The 23,363-nt window shown below is 39.5% G+C and overlaps 1 protein-coding gene across 2 annotated transcripts in view; it reads right to left on the reverse strand.

The window, feature by feature from the left end:
• PARP1 (poly(ADP-ribose) polymerase 2) overlaps positions 1-23,363 on the reverse strand; it is a 517,112-nt gene that overhangs the window by 281,585 nt on the left and 212,164 nt on the right. Inside the window, exon 1 of one of the 2 annotated variants that reach the window (XM_089445251.1) lies at positions 17,052-17,315. The exons of the other annotated variant lie outside the window; for it this stretch is intronic. Coding sequence (XP_089301377.1) covers positions 17,052-17,195 — 144 coding nt within the window. The 5' untranslated portion in view covers positions 17,196-17,315. Of the gene's footprint in view, positions 1-17,051; positions 17,316-23,363 lie in introns of those variants that run through there. 2 annotated transcript variants of the gene reach the window in all.

Consider the following 23,363-nt stretch of genomic DNA (forward strand, 5'->3'; position numbering starts at 1 on the left):
TCCACCAACAAAGTTTTAGGTGTTGGGTGGTACATTGACAATGAAGCCTAAAGTCACTCCCAGTCCGCTCGGCACTTTGATAACCTTGGTTAATCCTTTAAAAGTGGATGAGTTGATACAACCTTGGCAATGGTGTCATGCCTTTCCACCAACATAGTTTTCGGTGTTGGGTGGTACGTTGACAATGAAGCCTCAAGACACATGAATCTAAACAAATCAGCATTTTCAAATTAAAGGAACAAGATACCAGCATGTAGGTGGAGCTTGAAGATGATGGCAAGTATTCAATGACTAGATTAGGGTCTATCTCATTCTACTGCCAACTAAAGAAATTTTAGATCTACATAAGGTATCCTTCCATAATTAACCAATGTCCTAGTGACTAAGGTGTCTCAATGACTAATGTCTTCCATAATTGATGGAAATCCTTCCAATTATGAGTCATCATGATCAAGATTAGATCATTGTATTTTTCGTCATCCATCTCGATGCTTTTAGGATGGAAAAAGTGGAGGAATCAACTGACAATACCATTTTTACCGACAAGACCCAGTTTAGCAAATTGGGGTTTGAAACCTTTCGGGAGCAGTTTGAGGCATCAAACAGCGCTTTTTTTTTTTTTTGGGGGGGGGGGGACTTTGTTGCTAAAGCATGCACATTTTTGTGCTATTCTCCACACGAAGACCTTTCCCACGGTGAAAAAATCACCTCAATCAGAGTTCATATGCAAAATATATGCCACTCAGAAGGTGACCTTCCTGTTTTGAACATCGTAATTCGAGAGGCCACGTCAACCCCCATTATTCATGGAGAAGGGACTAGCCACATGATCATGATGAAGAATACTCTAGAAGAGTCAATATTGTAACTCTACTTAAAAGTCGAAGGAATCAAACCTAACCACTAGTAGGCTATCAGGATGTGTTGTAATCGAACCACTAGCAAGAAAAGGGGTTCCATTCTATTGGAGCGCATTTTGTTCCATAGATGAGCAAAGTAGCCGAGAGTGGATAGGCAGAGAGAAAATAGAAAGGATTTGCGCACTGTAGCAGCCCACGAGCCACAAGCCTCACTTTTTTGTACTTGAATCCATTTTCCATTCAGAGAAAAAAGTAGAGTAGCCTCACCCTCTAATTGGTTTCCTCTCGAAAGGGTTTCCCAAGGTATAACTTGTGTTCTTATGGTTGTGAGTGATTGTATTTTTGTATGTTCCCTATATTTAGTATTTTACATATTGCATGTACGAAATTGTAACTCAATAAATCCAGAAGTCTAAAGAAAAATAATTTGCATAGCATAGATTTTGGATTTTTAAGTATAATTTTATCAAATTTGTTGTGACAAACTATCCAATGGAATATCTATAGCAGTTTACAAATTATATTGGTTTCAGAGCAGGCTTCTTTGGGTATATTATGGATAGTTATAGGGGATCCAAATCAATTAAGTCGAAAGTCTCACAAAACCCCAGTCATGGCCGACGAATTTGTGAACAACTCTCATAATCCCGCAGAGAAGAGGTTTGCGTAGTTGGAAATACAAATTGCAAATATAAACCATAATGTGAGTCTCCTCATGGTGGCCCTAACTAATAAGCTTGGGCTATTTGGAGAAGATGGGGGTTCTAACACAGAGGTTTGCTCAGAGGCAAGATCAGGAGATCAAGAAGAAATGGAGGAGTTGAAGAAAGAACCTGAAAAATATCAACCCAATTCGAGTGCCATGAACCATTCAATGTACCTATTCAAAATGGAAGCAAAGGTTGACATCAAGTTGTACTAAGGTGAAATTGAGGCTTTGAAGCTAAATCACTGGTTGCAACAATTAGAAGTTTATTTAGTGTCATCATATAGCAGAAGAACATAGAATTTCATTCACTTGACTGAAATTAGAGGGCCATGCACCGACCTAGTGGGAAACCCACAAAGAGACCTTAAGGTTGGAGGGAGATCCTTTAGTGACTAAGTGAGAGAATTTCAAAACCTCATAAAGTCACAAGTTTACCCTATCGAGTATGTAGAGGACCAATGGATTCAATGGCATTACTTCAATCAAAAACAAGGGTGGAGTGTATAGGAGTACACCACAAAGTTCAGAAAGATGGCCATAATGTTGAGTATCTCCCCAAAGAACCCAGACGTACTCCTCAAGTATTTGGGAGGTCTATAGATCCATCCATCATATGAACTGGCTCACTGCAAAACATATGTCAGCCCATCTATTGACTAAGTATATCAACGACCCGATGAATTGTATGTACAATTTAGCATCTACTCGCTCTACTCTACTATCATCCACCTTCCTGCAATTTGTGACTACAGGCATGGTCATGTGCCTGCAATCCTACATATGGAACCTCCTGAGGATCTTTGTGGTGTACTTCCCCTGCCCCAAGCCCCATCACCCTACCATACCTTATGCCCAAGGAAATAGTGCATAAGCCCTCTATGTCCATCTCAAACCCTTTGGAAAGATCTGCTTTGCAATCCTTAATCGAGTTGTTTGCTCCAATCAAGATTAGATCGTTAACACAGAGCACTAGAATGAGTGGAAGCCCTCCAACTGTGATGCAGTACAAGTTGGCATCTGCCTTACTCTTAGTGAAGCCCAATCCCTGAAGGTAGCTATCAATGCGAGTGTACCATGCTCTCAACGTCTATTTGAGCCCATAAAGAGCTCTTTTCAACAAACAAACACGAGTGTCTCTGCTGAAGGTCTCAAACCCCTCCAGTTGCTCCATATAAGTCTCTTCCTCAACCACCCCGTTGAGGAATGATGTCTTCACGTTCATCTACTGGATCTTCCACCTCATCTAAGCTACAAGTGTCAAAATTGTCCTAATGGATGAATAACGAGCCTTTGGGGCAAACATCTCACCATAGTCGATGCCCTCAACCTGCGAGAAGCCCTTGGCCACAAACTTGGCCTTATACTTCTCCACACTCCCATCTTCTTCATGCTTCACCTTGTACACCTAGCGTGATCCTACCATTGATTTTCCCTCTAGCCGTGACACAGTCTCCCAAACATCATTCTTCACTATGGAGGACTATTCCTCCACCATGACATCCCGTTAAACATGTTGAGAGCCTGCCTCCTCATAACAAGAAGGTTGTGTCCCCAACAACTCAATCATCAAAGCCATGTATCTAAAGTACCTAAATGATTGCTTACTCTGTATAAACATAGAGTTGGGAGTCTCAACTTGCTCTTGGGCCTCCTAAATCAACCTCTGCCCACTTGCCTCTCTTCCTCCCTGCGTTGGGAGTCACTGAGTAAGTGGTTTCCTCCACTTATCCTAGTCTCTCCTCCTCATCTTGCAATGACTGCTTATCATCCTATTGTAGGGCCTGCTTGCCACCTGGCTGAGACTCAATCCATGATACTAGTTAAGACTCCTACTTGGGAGTGAATAGCTCCTCCTCAGGTACTCCAACCTGCTCTCGCTCCAAGGGCTCCCTCAGAACTCTCTCCTCCTCAAACCTCACGTCCCACCTAATAATTGTCTTCTTGATTGATAGTATGTACACCCTGTACGCCTGAGATGTCTCACTGTAACCCATGAAAATTCCCTTTTCAGTTGTGGGTTCCAGCTTCTTCCTACTCTCTTTGGACACATGGCAGTAAAATTTGGTGCCAAAGATGCAAAAGTGAGAAACATCTGGCTTCTTTCTTGTGAAAGCCTCCTCCAGTGTAACTCGTCCAAGCACCCTGTGTGGACTCCTGTTCGGTAGAAATATTGTAGTGTTGCATGCCTCTACCCACAAGAACATGGGTAGCCCCTGGTCATCCAACATGGCCTTGGCCCCTCCAACTATGTTGTTGTTCTTCCTCTCAGTGACCCCATTCTGTCGGGGGTTGTGGGGTGTTGTAAGCTCCCTCCTAATGCCCCCATTGGCACAGACGTCCCTGAAAGCATTGGAGACATATTCCCCGCCATTGTCACTCCTCAATGCTTTGATCTTCTTTCGGGTCTAGTTTTCTAGCAAGGCCTTAAACTCCATGATCTTGGAGACAACCTCCTCCTTCATCATAAAGAAGATCCATGTCTTTTGGCGGGAATAGTCATATATGAAGGTGACATAGTACCTATGACTCATGAGGGATGGAGAAGAGAAGGGCCCAAATACATTTGAATGTACCAGCTCCAAAATCCCTTTAGCTCTACTATCTCGACCCTGCAAAGATGAGTTGGCATACTTGCCAAGTGTGCACCCCTGACACACATCATGTTAGTCAAATGCGCACTATGATAGTCCTGTGGCTATCTACTTGAGGATCTTCAGTGCTCCATGATGCAAATGTCCCATGCATTTATGCCAAAGCTCCCCCACGTCTCTACTCTGCACACTTCATGCCTTACTGCTCAAGGTTGCGCATGTCTCAACCTGCAGTCTGTAAAGATTCTTCATCCTCACACCAATCTGCTTTATGGATCCAAAAGCTAAGTGCTTGAGGTAACCCTTACCTCTACTAAAAATGACAACATAGCCCTTGTCCTCTAGGATAGCAACAGAAACAAGGTTCTTCTTAAGGCCTAGAACATAAAAGACATCCTTCAGATGGAGAAAGCTACCAGAATCCCTCTCAAAACTAACAGTACCTACTCCCCTAGTCAAGTACTTGCCGTCATCTCTTAGCTCAATGTGAAATCACATGTCCTTCTCCTTCAGCTAGCTGCAATATTCCTTGTTCCCAATCATGTGGAAGGATGTTCCACAATCAATGCACCATACATTGTTGCCTACTAAGCTTTCCATGCAAGCTATCAATGAGAAGTTTTTCTCAAATTGAGAAGAAAACACATCTACCTCAGTTAATGCAGCCACGTGGTCCTTATTGGACCCCTTCTTCTGGTTAGGACACAATGTGCATAGTGCCCGAATTGGTGGCAATGGTAGCATTTGATCTTGCTCGAATCTTTCTTCTTCTTCTCGCCCTTCTAACTGGACTCTGCCTTTCCTTGGCCTTCTTGCCCTTGGCTTTGCTACCTTTGCCTGCTAAGGCAAAGTTCTCCTTGTCCTCTATATTTGTTGAAACTCCAACTCTCCCCATAGCCTTTACTAGTTAGGAAGATTCTCTCAACCACTAACTGCATCTTTGGAAATTCTCCCAAGACTTATGAAGTCCCAATAGCGCAAGACTCACAAGGTCTTTATTTGCTACAATGTCGCCCATTCTAGCTAGCTCATCCCGAACTTGAATGAACTTGGAAAGGTATGTAATGATGGACTCCCCTTTGCTCATCCAAATATTTCTTAGCTTGTCATCACTGGATCCCTGTTACAAATCCAAGATGACTTTCCACATCTCGTTTGTGGTCATCTTCCCATGGAGATATGGGATAATGTGGTCGTTTAGCCCCTCAAGAATGATCCTCCTAGCCTTGGTATCATTCTTGTTATGTTGGATCAACTATTGGGGATATGTGAGCACAATTTGTGGGTTCTTCGCAAAATCTAGCACTCCATTATCTTTCAACACTACTGAGATTTGCTCCCTTCATGAGCAGAAGTTAGAGGCTCCATCTAAACAATGATCTACCCTTAGTCCTTGGAACGACATACTGCTTATCCAAAAACTGCTTTTCAAAACTCTAGTGCAAGCCTACTAACTAATCTACGCCCTTTACTAACTGAACAATCCTGGTGCTTGGTTTTTATGCAGAGCGTGCCTCTGATACCATGTTAATTTTCTTGAAACTCTAAGCACTAGTTAGATGAATTAGAAACAAGGCAACTGAAAACTGAAACCAAGTTTAAATCTCACCAAGATATAGAGTTTCTTAACATTCAACATGCAGCGAAAAATAATCGAGATAAATATACATGCACAAAAAATTGGCACGTTTGTTTTCCCAAGAAACCCAAACGAGAAAACCTGCTTTCTTTGTTGTGGTCTTTTATTGATTGTTCTTTGAGCAAATGGATCTATTACAATTTACATTGCTACTACAACTAGCAATTTGTCACTAAGAAATCGCTAGCCTTCTTCTCACTAATCTCAACTCTACAATTAATCTCGACCTGCCTTGATCACTGCTCTCGGCGCTACTTTTGATCTCAGTCCTACACGCAATTGTTCTCTACTTGAGATAGTCTCAACCTGCTTTGCGAATCTAGATCCCCTTGCTCCACAATCCTTGCACACATTTGCTCTTATATCTATGTGCACTCTCACTCCTCAATAATGTGCATTCCACAAAAAGAATGATTATTTATCTTGTGCCTTCGTCCTTCTCTGCCTAGTAGGATGTGATGCATGCTAGGAGGCCAAGTTCAATTAGTAGTTCACACTAGTATCACGAGTTTCCTTTAGTTGTGATTGCAAGTTAACTAAGAACTCAACTCATTCTCTCTCCAATCAACACTAAAGTCTTAACTCATTCTCTCCAATCAACTCATTGTAACTAAAGTCTATCTCATGAATTCACACTCGTGTGACAGAAAGACTAATTTGTGGTCTTCACCAACTAAGGCACAAGCCAGAAGACCTTCCTTCACTACATTTTCAACAACAACAAAAAACACTGCAAACTAGGAAGGAAAAGAAAATGATCAAGACTTGCTATAATCTATTTATAAATCTCCTCCTTGAACTTTTGCAAAGTTTTCATTTAACCCTTAGCAGAAATATCAAATTAAAGACATCAAAAGCCCCAAGAAAAAGAGATTTGTCCTTTACTTCAATGGGACATGTACAAGAAATCTTGTTTTGAAAAGATTTGAAGGCTTAGTTTATGATTCTAGGAGGTAAAAGAGTTTAAATTTGCATAGAGTATTTGCAAGACAATGAATAATTATGTTGAAGCCTTTGCAATAATGAAGATTTACAAATAACTAAATCACTAACCTCAAACTCGCTCATCTACACGAATGATTCCTCTCTAATTATCTTATCTTCACAAACGGGCATCAAGCCTAACAGTTGTAGATTAACCAAAGTGGTCGAAAGATGGAAGTTGTTGCTCTCCCACTTTAAAAGCATGGAGCTACTAGAATTTTGCAAAAACAAATTAGAAGATTTTAGAACAAATGAAAGGGTTTTGTCCCTTTGTTGGGGAACTAAAAATCAACACAAAAGAAGGAATTCCAAAGGAACGCTTCTCCACCATATAATGGTTCATAAAAGGCTCTACCTCATATTTCAAGCCACAACAAGGTTGAGAATAAGAGAAATTTCAAGGGAAAACTATAAGGTTCATTGGTTTCCCATTGATAACACTGCCACCCTATCTATATGAGTTATTCTCTTAAAGAGTCGAGAATTGGAATACCCCTTGAAATGATGGAAGGAGACAAAGATGGCAAGGACAAAGAGCAAGGGCCAACATATGTTACCTTTCCAATTTTAAGATAGCAAACATATGTTATCTTGCAATTTAAAATTGTGTAGGGAGCGAGTAAGAGCCAACATATGTTATCTTGCCAATTTTAAGACGACAAAGGTGGCTCTCCACAGACCCCTAAACTTGTTTACTTGAAAATGAGGTCCAAATGAAACATCATGACAACGTTTAATTGTGCTTCATAAAGGACTTTCCTTTAGCAAGGACATTGGGCTTGTCTTCTCAATACTCAATGAGTGTATCTATGTAACTTTGTCAACATGCTCCAACGTTAAGGTGGTAGGAGGCTATGACTCCAGGCTCTCTCATCACACGTGAGCATTATTATAAACAATCCTCTACAAATCATTCCTCCGAGTGGGATAATTAAAGTAAACAATATCCCTCACTCTCTCATCACATGTGAGCATTATTATAAACAATCCTCTACAAATCATTCCTCCAAGTGGGATAGTTAAAGTAAACAATATCCCTCACTATTAAAATTGGCAACTAGGGCCAAACTCCATGTGGGTCACCTTAATTATGGCTGCTGATATTTTTCCTAGATTCCTCTCATCGAGAGGTGTAGGATTGATCTAAAGATCATCTAATTCTGACAAGTATTTATGGAGATATGAATTTATTTCTAATTACTTGAGAAATTGTCAAGGTCGGCCAGCAGCTAAGTGTGTGGCACACATGCCCAACGTTTCATATAAATAGAAGAGAGTTTGAGTCATTTGGAACTCATTCAATCACTCATCTTCTCTCTCTCCTACACATCAAAGGAGCCTCTCTCTCTCTCTCACACATGTGGCTGGAAAAGAAGACACAATAGGGCAAGGCAAACACAGGAAGAAGGACGTAGGGGCTACAGGTCATCTCTTTGACCAGTGTTGACCAAGCATTGACCATCTAGAAGTGCGGATTTGGTGTGGCTAGCTCTCCTAGGTAGGCCGCAGATTTTGGCACGAAAACCGAGGTGATCTGACCTCTAGTTTGACCGGTGTTGACTGCCCTAGTTTGGGGCAGCACGTTGACATCAGTCAATTGCAGTTTGACTGCTTTTTCAGGGCTGTTCAAGGGTAGTTTCTTCAGGCTGTTCGAGGGTTAGCTGACCAGAAATTGACCAAACTATTGGAGGTCAATTTCCACCCATTTGACCAAGTTTGACTTTGCTAATCTAGGGTTTGCTGATGCTGATATAAAATTATAGAATTTTGATTTTGTACTATTCCTCTCTACTGAACTATTAAAGATAAAAGAAGATTTGATCAAGGGGTTTCCCCGCATTGGGATTTGTCCCTGGCTAGCCGCCACATCTTGTGTCTCTTATCTTGGCTTGTTTTCTGTCGATCATTTAATGTTCTAATCTGTGGGTAATAAGAAGAAAAATAAGTAAACTGCTCTAAGCATAGAACATACCATAATTTAACATGGTATCAGAGCTAAGGTGAAGGCAAAGCCCAAGCAAGAGCAATCACCGAAGAGAAGGTTGGCAAGGCTATCTTAAAGAAATCATGGGGTCCTCAACACACTTCCCTGCTGAAGACAAACTCCGTGAGAAGTCTGACTATCACGGATGGAAGATGTCTCTCGATCTAACATTAAAAAAGCAGGAAGTGTTGGACCACGTGAGAGGCAAGATTGTTGAGCCTCCATCAAATGCATCCGTTGTTGCTAGGAACAAATGGACCAAGGGAGAAGTCAAAGTAAGGAAGATCATCCAGGACTCTATTGACAAGCGCCTGGTGGCCTATGTTTCCAAGCTGACCACCTCCAAGGAAATCTACGATATATTGGTGAGTTTATTTAAAGTTAATGATGCAAATCAAGTTTTGTTCCTTAGAAATAGGCTTAAGGAGATTAAGAAGGGCAAAGATGAGAGTATGCAAGCATATTTCTTAAGAATCACCGAGATCAAGAACGATCTCCTATCTATTGGGGAGGTAATTCCTAACAGGGAAATGACACTCAACTCTTGGAGGACTGCCATCTGAATGGTATATATTCAAGACTACTTTTCTCTACAATAACATAATTCTTGGATTTGAGGAATTGATGGCTAGATGCATTCAAGAAGAAACAAGGATGGAAGAGCAAGAAATGCCCGTACTTAAATACCAGCCCTCTGCTTTTTCTTCTCATGCTAAAAGAAGAAACAATTCTGGGCTAAATTCAAAGGAAAGGTTGGACCGAAGGGTGGAAGAAAAGGACAATGTTACAATTACAATAAAACGGGCCACTATGCAAGGGAGTGCCCTAATAAAAGGGACTCACATCGGGACGATGATCAAAATCACTCTCAAGGCAACCAAAGGAATGGCAGGTCAAATGGCAGAGGCAAAAGAAATGCCGGAAATCAAGGAAGAGGACAACCCTTCAAGAAGGCAAGAAACTCCAGGTATGAATCTAACACTATTAACAATAAGCAAGATGAATATTATCTACCAGCGGCTCTCTCTACTACTGCTCCTCCGGACTCGCTAGGAAATTGGCTTATTGATAGTGGTGCCTCAAGGCACTTCACTGGTTACAAAGAAGCTCTCTCTAATCTGGTAGAGAAGGAGACCAACCTGGAAATTGTTCTTGGGGACAATTCAAAATATCTCGTAAAAGGCGTAGGGAATGTCACTCTTCAATTGAATCAGGGGATACAATTCATTTACAAGATGTATTATATGTACCTAATCTCAAAAAGAATTTAGTGTCCATTTCGACAATGGAAGACAAAGGCTACAAGGTGGCCTTCAGCGATGGCAAGGTACGTGTATGGAAAAAGAACTTTAAAGATGCTTTCACTCTTGGGTTTCAAGTTGATTCATTATATCAAGTCGGAGGAAGTCCGCTAGGTGTCATGTCTTGTGACACATCCCTTCAGTCCAAACTATGGCATCGGAGGTTTGCTCACCTTCATTATAAAGCTCTACCTGATGTGAGAAAAATGGTAACTGGGATGCCCAAATTCATATTAGAGCAAGAAGGTGTATGTACAGGATGCGCCGAAGGAAAGCTCAAAAGGGGACCATTCCCCTCAAGCCAAAGCAAGACCTCCGATATATTGCAATTGGTTCACTCAGACATATCCGGTATGATGCCTGTGAACTCCTTGGGAGGATATTTATATTACCTCACTTTTACAGATGATTATTCTCACAAGACTTGGATATACTTCTTGAAAAAGAAGGATGAAGTGTTCTCCTGGTTTCGGCACTTCAACGCCTTAATCGAGAATCAAACCGAAAAGAAGATCAAGACCTTAAGGACTGATAATGGGACTGAATATGAATCCAATGAGTTTCATGGCTTTTGCAAAGAGGCTGGCATTAAGAGGGAGACTACTACACCATATACTCCTAAGCAGAATGGTGTGGCGGAAAGGAAGAATCGTACAATTGTGGAAGTTGTTCATGCTATGCTCCATGATCAAAGACTTCCAAAGTTTCTATGGGCCGAAGCTGCAAATACCGCCGTATATGTACAAAACCGATGCCCTCATCAAGCATTGGGTACCAAGACTCCCGAAGAGATGTTCACTGGTAAGAAACCTAACGTATCTCATTTTAGAATTTTTGGAAGCCCTATATATTTTCATGTGCCAAAGGAGAAAAGGAATAAATTGGGTGCATCTAGAAAGAAAGGAATCTTCGTGGGCTATAGCGAAAATACTAAGGGCTATAGAATCTATGTGGTTGGTCAAAGGGAAGTCGAGATTAGCCATGACGTCACCTTTGATGAAGATATGGCTCTTAGCAAAGTAAACAATCTTCCTACTCTAAGAGGATCTAGAGAAGCTGACACCGGGGAACTAAAGGAAAAGGAAGATGAGACGATGCCCGATGTGGAAGAACCTATGGATCCTATTGATCCTCCTCCGCAAGAGCCTTCCTCTTCTAGGAAGAGGCTTTCACAGCTTAGGGGGACACTTGATGATGTTGAAGGACACATTGCACCCAGAGGAACCTTCCGTGAAAGTAAGAAGCCGAACAGGTATTAGGGATACCTGACCATCATGAACACGATCATCCAAAATGAGCCTTCGTCATTCACAGACGCTGTCAAGCATCAAGTATGGAAGGATGCTATGACCGAGGAATATGAGTCCATCATGAAAAACGATGTTTGGGATGTGGTCCCCAAACCCCAATACAAAGCAATTGTCACTTCAAAATGGCTTTACAAGATAAAGCATGCAGTTGATGGAAGTGCGGAAAAGTATAAGGCTCGTTTCGTCGCCCGTGGCTTCTCCCAGAAGGAAGGTATAGACTATGACAAGATATTTGCACTTCTTGTTCGATATACCACCATCTACTCGATCATAGCCCTTGTTGCTTCGCAAGGATGTAACCTACATCAAATGGATGTCAAGACTGAGTTCTTACATGGTTCGATCAAAGAGGAGGTCTATGTGGAGCAACCCGAAGGATTTGAGATTTATGATCAAGAATCTCATGTGTGCAGGTTGAAGAAGGCCCTCTATGGGCTAAAGCAAGCACCCCGAGCGTGGTATGAGAGGATCGATAGCTACTTGATGAAGCTGGGATTCACTAGGAGTGAAGCCGACCCTAACCTTTACTTTAAGGTTGTAGATGACAAGCCTCTCATACTGGTGCTATATGTTGACGACCTCTTTCTAACATGTGCAGACCCTCTCATTCACAAATGTAAGAGGGAGTTGGCTTCTGAGTTCGAGATGAAAGACCTAGGACTTATGCACTATTTCCTAAAGATTGGAAGTCTGGCAGAAACCAGGGGAGATTTTCCTATCTTAAGGAAAATACGTGGTGAAAATATTAGAGAGATTTGGCATGGTGGACTACAAGCCCGTAACTACCCCGATGGAGCTTGACATCAAGAAGTTAAGCGGTAGTGCTGCAGGACCTGTTTTACGAAATGCTACCGAGTATCGTCAACTCATCGGAGCATTGATGTTCTTGGTGAACTCTCGTCCAGATATATGCTTTGCAGTCAACACATTGAGTCAACATATGGTTGAGCCTCACCACTCACATTGGATTGGTGCCAAGAATCTGTTGAGATATCTTTGTGGCACAATCATTCATTGGTTGAGATACACTGCCGGAGATGTGAGACTACTTGGATATACCGATGCTGGTTGGGCAGGCAGTGCGGTGGACTGAAAGAGCACTTCAAGGTGTTGTTTCTCTTTAGGATCTGCCTCGATATCATGGATGAGCAGGAAGCAGAAGTCGGTGGCTTTGAGCACCGCCGAAGCAGAGTACATTGCTGCTAGTATGGCCTCCTGTGAGGCAGTCTGGTTGCAAAAACTCTTCAGCGAGTTGTTTGGATTTACATTGGATACCACTGTGATCCTGTGTGACAACCAGAGGGGGATTCGTTTATCAGAGAGTCTCGTATTTCATGACCACTCCAAGCATATCAATATCAGGTACCACTATATTCGAGATATGATGCAGCGAGGAGCAATAAGGCTCCAACATATCGGTATAGATGAACAGGTCGCCGACATTTTGACAAAGCCCCTGGGAAAGGTCAAATTCTTGACTTTCCGAGAACGACTTGGTGTCGTTCAGAGACCCTCTTATGAGGGTCCAGTATGATGTATTGAGCTCTAGGAGCTCCAGGGGGGCACGAGGTATTTCTTGGAGCAACACGTGACCACAGGGCGACTCACCATCCCCTAGTGGTGCACTATGTACAGGGTAAAAGGTTCAACCTTCCCCTGTGACACCCCATGGCGACTATGGAACAGGATGATTAGTTCTCCTGTGGAACAGGATGATTAGTTCTCCTATGGGCCAGGATGATTCGTTCTCCGTGGCGACTATGGAATAGGATGATTAGTTCTCCTGTGGGCTAGGATGATTAGTTCTCCATGGCATCTATTGGACAGGATGATTCGTTCTCCTGTGGACAGGATGATTAGTTCTCCTGTTGAGGCATCCTACCCATGCAGTTTGGGACTCATGGGAAGTACCTCTCATCTGATCAATGAGCAAGGAAATGAGGTTAGGGACCATAGTAGTACTATCGATGGACGCATCATTGTATCTACTGTACTCCCTATGCTAGGATGACCTCCATTGACCTGGGATCAATGATACTGATCTAGGATCAGTGAAAGTGGTACACACTCTGAGACTGACTTCAGGTCAGTGGAGGATGGTATGATACATCCTCAATCATTTCTTCTTCTTCATAGTTCAAGCAGAGCAAAGCAAGAGCGGAACAAGGGTCAAGCTGTGCAGGGCAGTGCATTTAATGGATGGATAGTAGCGACGGTCAAACAAATTGCAGATGGAGTTCTTCCTAGTTGAGAGGGAGTGTTAAAATTGGGAACTATGGCCAAACTCCGTGTGGGTCACCTTATTTATGGCTACTGATATTTTCCTAGATTCCTCTCATCAAGAAGTGTAGGATTGATCTAAAGATCATCTGATTCCGACAAGTATTTATGGAGATATGAATTTATTTCTAATTGCTTGACAAATTGTCAAGGTCGGCCAGCAGCTAAGCGTGTGGCACACATGCCCAGCGTTTCATATAAATAGAAGAGAGATCGAGTCATTTGGAACTCATTCAATCACTCATCTTCTCTCTCTCCTACGCATCAAAGGAGCCTCTCTCTCTCTCACAGGTGTGGCTGGAAAAGAAGATGCAGTAGGGCAAGGCAGACGCAGGAAGAAGGATGCAGGGGCTGCAGGTCATCTCTTGACCAAGCGTTGACCATCTAGGAGTCCGAGTTTGGTGTGGCTGCCTCTCCTAGGCAGGCTGCAGATTTTGGCACAAAAACCGAGGTGATCTGACCTCTGGTTTGATCAGTGTTGACTGCCCTAGTTTGGGGCAGCAAGTTGACTTCAGTCAACTGCAGTTTGACTGCTTTTTCAGGGTTGTTCAAGGGTTGTTTCTTCAAGCTGTTCGAGGGTTAGCTGACCAGAAATTGACCAAACATATTGGAGGTCAATTTCCACTCATTAGACCAAGTTTGACTTTGCTAATCTAGGGTTTGCTGCTACTGATATAAAATTACAGAATTATGATTTTGTACTATTTCTCTCTGCTGAACTATTGAAGATAAAAAAAGATTTGATCAAAGGGTTTCCCCGCATTGGGGTTTGTCCTTGGCTAGCCGCCACATGTTGTGTCTCTTGTCTTGGCTTGTTTTCTATCGATCATTTAATGTTCTATCTACGCTTTACTTTATGTATATGTGATTGCTAATCTGTGGGTAATAAGAAGAAAAATAAGTAAACTGCTCTAAGCATATAACATACCATAATTTAACACTCACTTTGACACAATTTTTCATGAAAAGAGCCTCGCCATATATACAACCATTTCTAAAATGGTGGCTCACATTTCCAAAGTTGGCTCACATTTTCTACGTAGTCTTCTATTCCTAAATCATGTCGTGTTTTAACAAGTCCGGTAGAAAAGGAAGCTGTAATGGCACCTTATTAGTGTTGTCTCATTGATGTGAAGGCCTAGAAGTGGGCCAAGACTACCTTTCAAAGAAAATAGAGGAATATGTGAGTTCAATGCTTCATGGATGGTTGAATGGTGTCAAGACAACAATAAAGGCCAAGCCTACTATAAACACAAGGTTTTGTTGGTATTGCAACAATCAGCTCTCACATGGAGGGCACTAAACCATAGTCAACTTGGCTCTTCACAACCTTTAGGAATAAGAACCCATGATCTATAGATTGGAGAGTCACTCTATGCAACTAGATTATTGGACAGATAAAATGGACTATCATCACAAGTCTATGAATCATTTAAAACAAAATTTGATAGTTCTCCAAGGAACCATTCAAAAGGGGTAGAAAAACTTTACAACATTGACCTTGTTACACTACAAATCAATTAACCAAATTGCTTAATAGATAAAAATCCACCCATGACTTAAAGTGGCTCTATTATTAGAAGGACAAGCACATGTCATGCCTCCATTGCCAAGTTCCCATGACCATAAAGATCCAATAACTATTTGAATGCCTTGCAATACAATGAGTGAGTAATTCTATCACTGAAATTACATCACCAAACCAATTCCATAGAGAAAATTGAGGCAGTGGATGAAATTAAGCTGATAGTAGATAGCAATGTTTCCAACAAAAGCATTTCACATTTATCATAGATATTTCCAAAAGGCAGATAAGATATTAATGCAATTTCTCGGGAACTAACTAAAGTGTCTGACAACAAGATCCATAAGAGGCTTGTCAAGCGCTTTCAAACGAAAGACAATAGTTCAAAACTAATCCCGAACAATCTCAACAAGTTCTTTCACAAAATTGAGGTCATGTAGGCAACAAGATCCATAAGAAGCTTGTCAGGCACTTTCAAACGAAAACAATTCTTCAAAACTAATCCCGAACAATCTCAACAAGTTCTTTCATAAAACTGAAGTTGTGTAGGCAACTAGCTCAATGAAGGAATTGTTTTACATGGACCTGGTGCCCTTTGGTTGATAAACCAGGGTAATTTCAAAAAAAATGAACTAATTTATGTAGATTTGCCTCTTAATTTATCAACGATGATAGCAAGTTTGGGTATAATTTGTTTCTGCTTTTATTTTTTATTTTATTTTATAAGATACTTCCTTTAGCTGTTATAAAAAGAGATCTACGAGTGCATTATCTACCCCAAAGAAGGCCCCAAATCTGGTCACCACGAGCACCATACAAACTCAAAAACTGGATGGTTTAGAAACAAAAAACGGCCCATTAGATGAATGCATTAGCTTAACAGTCCATAGAGAGTCCCAAAAACATCATAAACAAACAGCACAAAGCCCGAATAATCACAGAACAAAAATCATCAGCAGCTGCGTGAGAGGCTCAGCAGTGGACAGTGGTTTATAGGAGTCTTCGGAAATTACACCCCAACGAAATAGAACTTCTCTTAATATTATAGTTTTTTATGCACATTAGCTAAAAATCAGAAGCATGAATTCTCAATTTACTCTACCAAACAACCATCCAGTATATTTATGGCATTTCTGGCTGAACAGAAAGGCTCAAGGTTTAAAATAAAACAACGACTAGAAGGCCAAATTAGCGTATGTGGAAAGTGGCACTCTGCATTGGCCCACAAATTTGGGTAAGCTTCAAAACTGGTGGAAATTGGTCTGGCAAAAACCCTTCGTCTATGTCCAACTGAATAGCAAATAATATAGCAGATAATTCCCTTGCCAAAACCCTGGTAAACTATTTTTAGTTATCATACAGAGAGATGAAGCACTTCATATGAACAGCTCCAGAATCCCTAGGGTAAAACGGATTTCCTCAACATTCTTGGAGCACATTGCATCCATTCAATTTAACTGTAGAATGCATAGTACTGATTGAGCTCTGGAAAAGGGGCCCACGTTACTCGGTGAAAATAAAAACCTCAAATGCGTTGAATGAAGAGCACAAGTGCTCCTATTTGAGCACGGTTGACAAATTCAGGACAAAACTGCAAAGATATCACTTAAATTGCCCATTATCTAAAAATGCCCTAACAGTATACTTAAAAATAACCTTATCTGACCAAATATCAATAAGATGACCTCGCCAACCTAGCGATAAGATACGACGAGCTCAATGCTGCACCGAGGCCGCAATTTCTTTAAGATATAAATACAGAGGATGGAGCGGCAGTCATCTATGCTAAGTGACAGTATAAAAGCAATGAATGTGAACTCTATGGAACCCATTTAATATTAAATAGAATGAGCTGAGGAGAAAATTACAGGCATGAAGCCATCGAACTGTGTGGCAGCGATCATCTTGGCGATTCTCAGCACGTCTTTCTCGATGGTATTTTTGCATGTCTTGCAGGTCGATCTTGAAGACTTGGCGTATTCGATCTTCCATGGTTTTGGAGGATTTGCCATCGAATCGAACTGCTTCGGGCTTCAATGCTTGGAGCTCGCAAAGGATACGTTGATACGCACAGCAGAAGGCTGAGAGCCTAGAGGAAGAGCTTTTCTCAGTTTAGTCTTGTAACTTCATATAAATAAAGGCGGTAGTGGAAATATACGTGGTTAAATAACACATTATCATTATAATTTATTAACCATACGGATGTTTAAAGCAGATTTTAAGAGATTTTGGGGATCTCCCAAAGCTGGCCAAGTTGCAGAAGGGATGGGACTTAAATTTAATGTAAAGTAGGTTGCCTTTATCGAGGTAAAAGTTAAATTTATTGGTTAAAGAGCTGGCAACAATGAGGGAGCCAATTCCTTCTGGAAATAAGAGTGATTAGACTTGGACATTCACCGCTTAGACTAGCGCTCACTATGAATTTATTAAGCATACCAATGGATTAGAAAATTGAAAGTGTGAATGAGAGTGAAATTTTCAATGTTGCTTAGGATCCGAATTAGAAAATTGAAGGTATGAAAGTGTCTCCAATGTAATTATAAAATTTAATGTGATGTAATTTTAATCTTTTTTAAAAGTTAAAATTATAGGAAGAGAAATTAGTATTTTTTTTTTATGAAATTTCGTAAAATTTAAATTTTAGGTATTAAAAGTTAATATATATTGATTTTATTTATTTAAACCTATGTTGTGAAAAATAATGAGAGGCGAATCACTAAATTTAAATGTCTAAACTTAAAAAATAAATAAATAAAAAAAATATATATATATATAAGTTATTGTTATTAAGGTTATTTGCGTATGTACGCTACTTCAAATAAGGAAACCAATATCTATCTAGTTTACTGAATTTTTATGTATTCTATCAAATAATTATCTTCAATTAGTGCATCAGTTGATTAATTATTTTTCAGTATGTAGTAAAGAACATAAAGAAATCACAGCAAACACACATAGAACACTAGGATTTTAGGTGGAAACAAAAGTAGGAGAAAAACATTGTTGTTGTTGTCATTGTCTTCTTTCTTATGATATAAAGAAAATATTACATTTGTATTGATGTAGACTCTTGTCAGTACGCAGGCACCCACCTGCAGAAGGCTACAATATTCTCTCGTTCTCCAACACCCACTGGAAGGGAGCTATAACCCCTTGAACTCTTTTACTAGCTCCTACCGGAAGGGAGCTCCTACCCCCTTTTTGAAGGCTGCAACCCTCAGCTCCTTGTGGACCACTTTTCAGAATATTTCAGACTGGATCCACCTGTCAAACAATCATCACACAACCTGTAGGCCACCTTTCATCAAATTTTCAAACTAGACCCATATCAACCATAAACCCAAACAAATTGAAGCACTGAATCTAAGACACTGTCACACTGCAAATCAACTAAAATTTTGAAGCATCAAATCACTAAATGCAGAACCCAACCAAAAATAACAAACATCAAATTATGTATGCGACTATACTGAATAAGACTCACATATATATGCGTCTTCTCTGTATAATTACTGTGTACAAATCTTAGAATATTGAACACTGAAGAATCATACATAGACCATTTCACCAATTACAGATTATTGAACCAATCACAAATTATGGAACCAATCACAGATTTATGAACCAATAACAAACCATAGATCATATACTCAATCAAACTTTTGTATCATTAAAATTGATCAATTCAACCAAGTCACCTCAATTTTCACTGTTAGACATAGATCATCATGATAGAGACATCATCTACAGACAACAACGAGTAAACCAGACAACATCAATCATGAGATCAAACCCTAGTTTGTGTATGCGACTTCCACAATGAATAGCAGTGTATGTACGCGCTTACCATGCACAACACCTGTATACAGATCTGCACATACTGAAAATTATTTCGCAGAATATATATGTGACCCTACAGAGATGGATCCACGTATGTACACGACTATGCCCAAACATACCTACGTACAGATCTAAAAAACTTTCGTTGCAAACACAATTTCACTTTCCGCAACCTTTATTGTCAATACTACAAACTTCTGAATAAATCATTTAGATCATAGTATCATAGTTTCATCAATATTAGCTACTTAGACATTTGCAACAAGTAAGAATATGTGTCAACATATTTCATATATTTCAAATCTAAGTCTTCTCCTTGCTCTCTAGTGCACACTTGTTTCAGATCAAATCATTCATAGACAACCCAGTACTTGCACACCCAACACCTTGATCTCCATCTCTTTATATAGCCTTAGCCTTAGTCAATACCTTATGTCAATCCTTAGTAATGTCATTGGTATTCTTTGAAGGGATAAAATAACCATTGTCACACCCATTACTATGGGGCAATATCATGGTAAAGACCCATGGTATCCAGATTACCATGGTGCGGATTTTGTACACGACTTTTCTTCACAATATTTGCGTATGTGCATGGCCTTGCTTCTCAAGACCCATGTATACTTTGTCAAACTTTCATTTTATCATCCATTTGTTTCTGAACTAACATTCCTTTGTCCATATCACCTATAGCATATGTATCAATCATGTTATCACAATGTTGACATCTTTATCAAGTAGGTTTCCATCAAGGACAACACATTAGCCATAATGCCAACAATCTCCCCCTTTGACTTGATGACAACCACTTTGATGTTTGGTCACCATCTGTAAACACCTCCAAACACGCCTACAAATACCAAGACTTCTTACCAACCTTCCCCAAGCGTTCTTCTCCAAACACTAAGACTTCTTACCAACCTTCTCCAAGCGTTCTTCTCCAAACACCAAGACTTCTTACCAAACTTCTCTAAGCATTCTTCTCCAAACACCAAGCTTCTCTCCCCTTTGACATTAAGGGAAAAGGGCTAACCAATGTTGAATAAAGACTTATCTTCCTCCTGTGTAGAGGGGAACATTGTAGGTTTGATCTGTTGATATGAGAACTACATGCTAACCATGCTCCCCCTGAGCATATGTTGAACCTTATGAAGATATTCAACAGAGTACAAGACTGTATGACTCAAAAATGACATTTGTTAGGACCAGTGACTCATGATTACATCAATCACCCAACATAGTGGGGTTTCATATTTGACCCAACATTACTTTAGTTGCCCAAAATAATGGGATTACATACAAAGCATGGCTTGATCCCAATATCCCATACATGATTTAACATTACAATGACTACATCATGGGTCTTTACATGACCTTTACATCAAGGGACATATATGACATATATAATCAAAACCAGGACCTCAACAATGAGATTGTAAGATCATGATAGTCATAAAGAACCACCATATACAATATATGAACCTGCAACATGAATATTTGATAGTAGCAACATAAATTCAACATGAACATCCTTATCGCCATGGTACCAATCATCAATACCAACGATAGCAAACACATCCTCTTCACCAAGCATGTCAATAGATAACTTTATCATTTGGAATCCATGCATCATTGATAACTAGTGTAGAAGATCAACATATAAATCTCCGATAGTAACAGAAGAAGTATCCAGACATTAGCAAAGATATGCAACAAGGTATGCTTATGGAACCATAAGGCCAACAAGGGACTTTAGGGTTATAATAGTTGCTCCCCCTGAACCAACAAACTGCAGCAAACCAATGTCAGAAACAAAAGACCGAACATGAAATAATGAATGCATATAAGAGTCTCCCCCTGAATCTCTACCATTTTTATCAATCATTGAGATTCATACGAGTATGTCTAACTCAAAAACTGTGTACATACGTGACTGTCCTTCACATCATCCGCGTACAAGGAGTAAACTGTAGTAATTTATAATATGAGCTCCCCTTGAACATGACATACCTGTCAGAATAATTAGCAGAGTGATGAAGCAAGAATCATTCTTAATTTTTGTCTGAGATATTCAAAGGAATCACATGGAAGTGGCTTTGTAAATATATATGCAACTTGTTCCTTTGAAGGAACATACTCCAATTTGACCTTTTGTTCAAGCCCCTGTTCTCTTAGAAAATGATATTTGAATGGAATGTGCTTGTTTTTTAGTGCATAACAAGATTATTAGAGATACTTATGGCACTAGTATTATCACAAAGAATAGGTATATGTTGAGGACAAGTGACTTGAATGTCTTGCAATGTTTGGATTATCCATAGAAGTTGAGTACAACAAGATGCAACAGTGTTATATTCTGCCTTAGTCGTAGATAAAGCAATGGAGATTTTTTTCTTGTTGAACCATGAAATCAAGCAAGGTCCCAAATAAAATGCTCCTCCACTATGACTTTTGCAGTTATCAATATTACTTGCCCAATCTACATTTGTGTAAGCATGAAGAGTAAAATCTACATTTTTGGGGTGCCATAGACCAAAATCTTGAGTTCCCTATATGTACTTGAATATAATCTTAACAACTTGGAGATGAGTTTCCTTAGGATTTGCTTGAAATTATCCAACAATCCAACTGCATGCATAATGTCTGGTATTGTACCTATAAGGTAGAGCAAGTTGCCAATCATAGATTTGTATTCTGGTTGATTGACTGAAGGAGAATCATCATTTTGACTAATATTTCATCATGTTATCATTGGTGTGCATATTGGCTTGCATCCCTCCATCCCATATTTTTTCAAAATTTGTTTGAGGTACTTGGTTTGAGAAAGAAAGATACCATTCTTAGTTTGTTGAACTTGAAGACCAAGAAAGTATGTTAGTTCACCAAGTAGAGACATTTCAAATTCTTGCTGCATAACTGAAGCAAATCCTTGACTCACAGACTCTACATTGCTTCCAAAATTGATGTCGTCTACATAAACAACAACTATCAAGAGTTTACCTTTATCAATTTTGATATATAATTTGTTATCTACAAACCCCTTTTTGAACCCTTGTTGTTGAATGTACCTGCAAAAATGATAATACCATGCACGAGGAACTTGTTTTAACTTGTTTTAATCCATAAAATGCCTTCTTAAGTTTGCACACGAGATTTTTATCATTGCCAAGAATGAACCCTTAAGGTTGTTCTATATAGACTTCTTCTTCTAGAACGCAGATTTAACATTCATTTGATATACTTTAAAGTTATGAAAACTTGAAAATGAAAGAAACATTCTTATGTCTTCAAGTCTAGCTACAGGTGCAAATGTTTTTTCAAAGTCTATCCCTTCCTGTTGAGAATAGCCTTTGCATACAAGTCTTGCTTTGTTTTGAACTATTTCTCCATTTTCATTCAGATTGTTTTTGAACACCCATTTTGTCCCAATAATATTTTTATCATGAAGCCTTGGTATTAACTCCTATGTATGGTTCTTTTCTATTTGATCAAGTACTTCATGCATTGCCTTAACCCAAAAATCATCTTTGCTTGTTTGATTCACATTTTAAGGTTCAATTATGGATAGTAAGGCTAAGTAACTAGAAGTTCCAATAAGAGTTCTTCTAGTTTGTATTCGTGCTTACTTTTCACCTATAATTTGAGATTCAAGATGATTTTTTTTTAACATGCCTTGAAGGAGTCTTTTTCTGATGTATATGTACCTTTGTTTCCTTCTTCTTATGCTTCTCTATTTCCTTCTCCTACAACCTTTTGCCTTGTAGTAGGGAGAGGTTCTTCATCAGTGGGTTCTTCTCTTTTGGTACATTGTGGATGCTTCATCAATTACAACATCTATGCATTCAACAATATTTTGAAGCCTTTTATTCTAGCATGCATATCCCTTGCTTCTAGAAGAGTATCCAAGAAGGACTCCTTCATCAACTCTAGATTTAAATTTTCCATTCTTGTGTAGATCATCTTCCGGATTCATCTCGCATTAGGTTTTTGTTATGATCGACGTTTAGAACCAGCAACGGTGGTTCATCTTCAGGATGTGAAAGATTTATGGAAGACTGGTTTATTATTCAGTTCAATAAATAGATGTTTGAGATGCACAGCCGACAGTAATCTTAGGGTTATTAATTTTTATTAAATTATTGTTAAATTATAATTTATTAGGGTCATGATTGTTTTAATTATAATTTATTATTTTTAATTATAATTTATTAGGATCATAATTATTTTAATTATATTTCATTTTTATTGTTTTCTTTCAATTATTTATTAAGATTAATTATAAATATGGTTCTTAAAATAATATTTTCCATCCTTATCATCATTTTTCTTTATGTAACATT

Source organism: Pinus tabuliformis, chromosome 9, assembly GCF_031772625.1.
Source record: "Pinus tabuliformis cultivar Carrire ecotype Pingquan chromosome 9, CPIR1, whole genome shotgun sequence".
Classification (NCBI taxonomy): domain Eukaryota; kingdom Viridiplantae; phylum Streptophyta; class Pinopsida; order Pinales; family Pinaceae; genus Pinus; species Pinus tabuliformis.